At 49.7% G+C, this 4001-nt stretch overlaps 1 protein-coding gene across 1 annotated transcript; it reads left to right on the top strand.

Annotated features, from left to right (window-relative positions):
• The first annotated feature begins 204 nt into the window (after positions 1 to 204).
• On the top strand, positions 205 to 888 carry LOC131997984 (uncharacterized). Its single transcript, XM_059369933.1, has one exon. It carries the CDS (start codon positions 205 to 207, stop codon positions 886 to 888), a length of 684 nt encoding a protein of 227 aa, XP_059225916.1.
• Positions 889 to 4001: the final 3113 nt, after the last annotated feature.

Here is a 4001-nt window from a genome sequence, read left to right as displayed (position 1 = left end):
CACAACCGAATCCACATCGTGGTCTCCTTATCACTAAATCCTCACAACCACCTCTTCACCACCACCTCTTCACCATCACCTCTTCACCACCACCTATCCCCCATTACCAGCTAAATACCAGCACCTTACACACCACTACCACAACTTCCCCACCATGAAGTCTTCACCACCTAACCACAATTACATCACAACCGAATCCACATCATGGTCTCCTTATCACTAAATACTCACCACCAACTCTTCACAACCACCTATCCGCAACCTCCCACTCAACACCCGTACATTACCACCGTCTCTTCACCACAAATACATCCTCACCCCCACCTCTCCACCATAAACTCTTTACCACCTAACCACAACTACCCCACAACCGACTCCAAGTCATGGCTACATCCTCATCACCATAACTTATTCACCACCACCTATCCCCCCCATATATATCCCCCACCACCTATCCCCCACCACCTATCCTCCACCACCTATCCCCCACCACCTATCCCCCACCACCTATCCCCCACCACCTATCGCCCACCACCCATCCCCCACCACCTATCCCCGACCACCTATCCCCCACCACCTCTTCACCACCACCTCTTCACCACCACCTCTTCACCACCACCTCTTCACCACCACCTCTTCACCACCACCTCTTCACCACCACCTCTTCACCACCAACTCTTCACCACCACCTCTTCACCACCACCTCTTCACCACCACCTCTTCACCACTACCTCTTCACCAACACCTCTTCACCACCACCTCTTCACCTCCACCTATCCCCCATTACCAGCTAAACACCCGCACCTTACACACCACTACCACAACTTCCCCACCATAAACTCTTCACCACCGAACCACAATTACATCACAACCGAATCCACATCATAGTCTCCTTATCACTTAATACTCACCACCACCTCTTCACCACCACCTCTTCACCACCACCTCTTCACCACCACTTCTTCACCACCACCTCTTCACCACCACCTCTTCACCACCACCTGTTCACCACCACCTCTTCACCACCACGTCTTCACCTCCACCTATCCCCATTACCAGCTAAACACCAGCACCTTACACACCACTACCACAACTTCCCCACCATAAACTCTTCACCACCTAACCACAATTACATCACAACCGAATCCACATCATGGTCTCCTTATCACTAAATACTCACCACCACCTCTTCACCACCACCTCTTCACCACCACCTCTTCACCACCACCTCTTCACCACCACCTCTTCACCACCACCTCTTCACCACCACTATCTATCCCCCATTACCAGCTAAACACCAGCACCTTACCACCACAAATATATCCTAACCACCACCGCCTAAACACCAGTACCACCACCACTATAAACTCTTCACCACCTAACCATAACTACCTCACAGCCGACTACACATCACGGCCTCCTTGTCACTAAATCCTCTTCTCTTATACCCCACTACCTCAACACCAGAAACTTACCACCACCTCCTCACCACAACACATCCTCACCACTACCGCCTCCACACCACTACCACCGCCTTCCAACTATAAACTATTCACTACTTCGAAACTGACTCCACATCATGAAGTCCTTCTCACAAAATCCTCAGCCCCACCATAAACTCTTCACCATCTAACCACAACCACCTTACAACCGACTTCACATCATGGCGTCCTCGTCACTATATCCACATCATCCTCTCTTCAGCACCACTTATTCAATACCTCCTATGCCCCACCACCACTTCATCATAATTTCTTCACCACCACCTTCTAACCACCATCTCCTCACCACCACCTCGTCACCACCACATCAACACCATTATCAACTCACAACCACCTCCACATCAACACCTCCACATCACCACCTCCACATCACCACCTCCACATCACCACCTCCACATCACCACCTCCACATCACCACCTCCACATCACTACCTCCATATCACCACCTCCACATCACCACCTCCACATCACCACCTCCACATCACCACCTCCACATCACCACCTCCATATCACCACCTCCACATCACCACCTCCACTTCATCACCTCACAACCACCTCCACATCACCACCTCCATATCACCACCTCCATATCACCACCTCCACATTACTACCTCCACATCACCACCTCCACATCACCACCTCCACATCACCACCTCCACATTACTACCTCCACATTACCACCTCCACATCACCACCTCCACATCACCACCTCCACATCACCAACTTCACATCACCACCTCCACATCACCACCTCCACATCACCACCTCCACATCACCACCTCCACATTACCACCTCCACATTACCACCTCCACATCACCACCTCCACATCACCACCTCCACATCACCACCTCCACATCACCACCTCCACATCACCACCTCCATATCACCACCTCCACATCACTACCTCCACATCACCACCTCCACATCACCACCTCCATATCACCACCTCCACATCACCACCTCCATATCACCACCTCGCCATCACCACCTCCACATCACCACCTCCACATCACCACCTCCATATCACCACATCCACATCACCATCTCGTCACCACCACTACCACCACATCAACACCATTATCAACTCACAACCACCTCCACATCACCACCTCCACATCACCACCTCCACATCACCACCTCCACATCACCACCTCCACATCACCACCTCCACATCACCACCTCCATATCACCACATCCACATCACCATCTCGTCACCACCACATCAACACCATTATCAACTCACAACCACCTCCACATCACCACCTCCACATCACCACCTCCACATCACCACCTCCACATCACCACCTCCACATCACCACCTCCACATCACCACCTCCATATCACCATCTCTACATCGCCACCCCCTCATCACCACATCCTCAGCTCTTCACCGCCACCTCCTTACTACCATCTTCTTACTCCTCACCATCCGCACACCGCAGCACCATCATCTCATCAACACTTAAACGTCATCACGAAATCCACCAAACATTCAAACTAAACTCACCACAACCTCCTCACCTCACAAACACCTCAACCATACCTCCTCACTTACCAGTTCGCTCGCTGAGAACGAGACCTTCGTGGCATATTCATCCGCCTTTTCATTTCCGGGAATATCATTCTGGACACAATGAACCTCTCCAGCACCTCTTCGCTACCAACTCCTTAACACCACCTGGACTGACCATCTCTTCCACCAAGTTCAGTAGTTCGACAAATGCTACATTTGACACATTTGCTCGCCGATGACGAGGCCTTCCTGGCGTATTCATCCGCCTTCTCGTTTCCTGGTAATTCATTGAGTCCAGCAAATCAAGTCAAAGCTATATTCCGACCCTGGAGACTACTCTAAAAATTTCGTTACATACTTCGACCTTAGTGTGCTGAACTTTTATGCACTTGAGTTGGGGTGCTTATGGCAGCACCTGACGTATTCGAGCATATGTTGCCCTTATAACGTCTCAAAATTTCCTTTATCTCTGTAATGCCTAGGCTTGTAGTGATGTGGCTATTCAAAAACTTCATACATCGATTTCTTTTCCCGGAAACAAAGCGATGATGCTTTCGGATCTGGCAAACCGAACAGAACCAAGGTCCAGTGGTTTTTTTCTTCAATCCAGAAACGGACCAAACCCTTATTGAGCAAGGTACTACCTCTCCCAGTAGATGATTTGACGAAGGCGTCTCACCCACACCGTACATCGGATGCCGGGTCTCGTCTATTCTGGCCAGGGCCAAAGGCATACAGACCAAGTAAAAAGAAGTCGATATGTTATTATCCTGTTGATATGTCCAAACCACTTTGAATCCAATTTGTGAATTTTTTTTTAACCCAAACAGCCACACAACTCCCCATACCTAATGTAGTGTGCTGATAATCCACTCTTTTTCCATATCACAATGAAAATCCTAACAGACCACAACAAGCAACAAGTGACAAATGCATGAAAAATGACACCATTCCAACAGGTTGCTGTTTATATTCAACGGATATG

The sequence above is a fragment of the Stomoxys calcitrans genome, chromosome 5 (genome assembly GCF_963082655.1).
Source record: "Stomoxys calcitrans chromosome 5, idStoCalc2.1, whole genome shotgun sequence".
NCBI lineage: Eukaryota > Metazoa > Arthropoda > Insecta > Diptera > Muscidae > Stomoxys > Stomoxys calcitrans.
Note: the sequence above shows the minus strand (reverse complement) of the source record. Positions and strands in the feature narration are given on the sequence as shown.

What these genes read in the sequence shown, in the direction of transcription:
- LOC131997984 (XM_059369933.1), top strand. Translation starts at nt 205, where the DNA reads ATGGTCTCCTTATCACTAAATACTCACCACCAACTCTTCACAACCACC.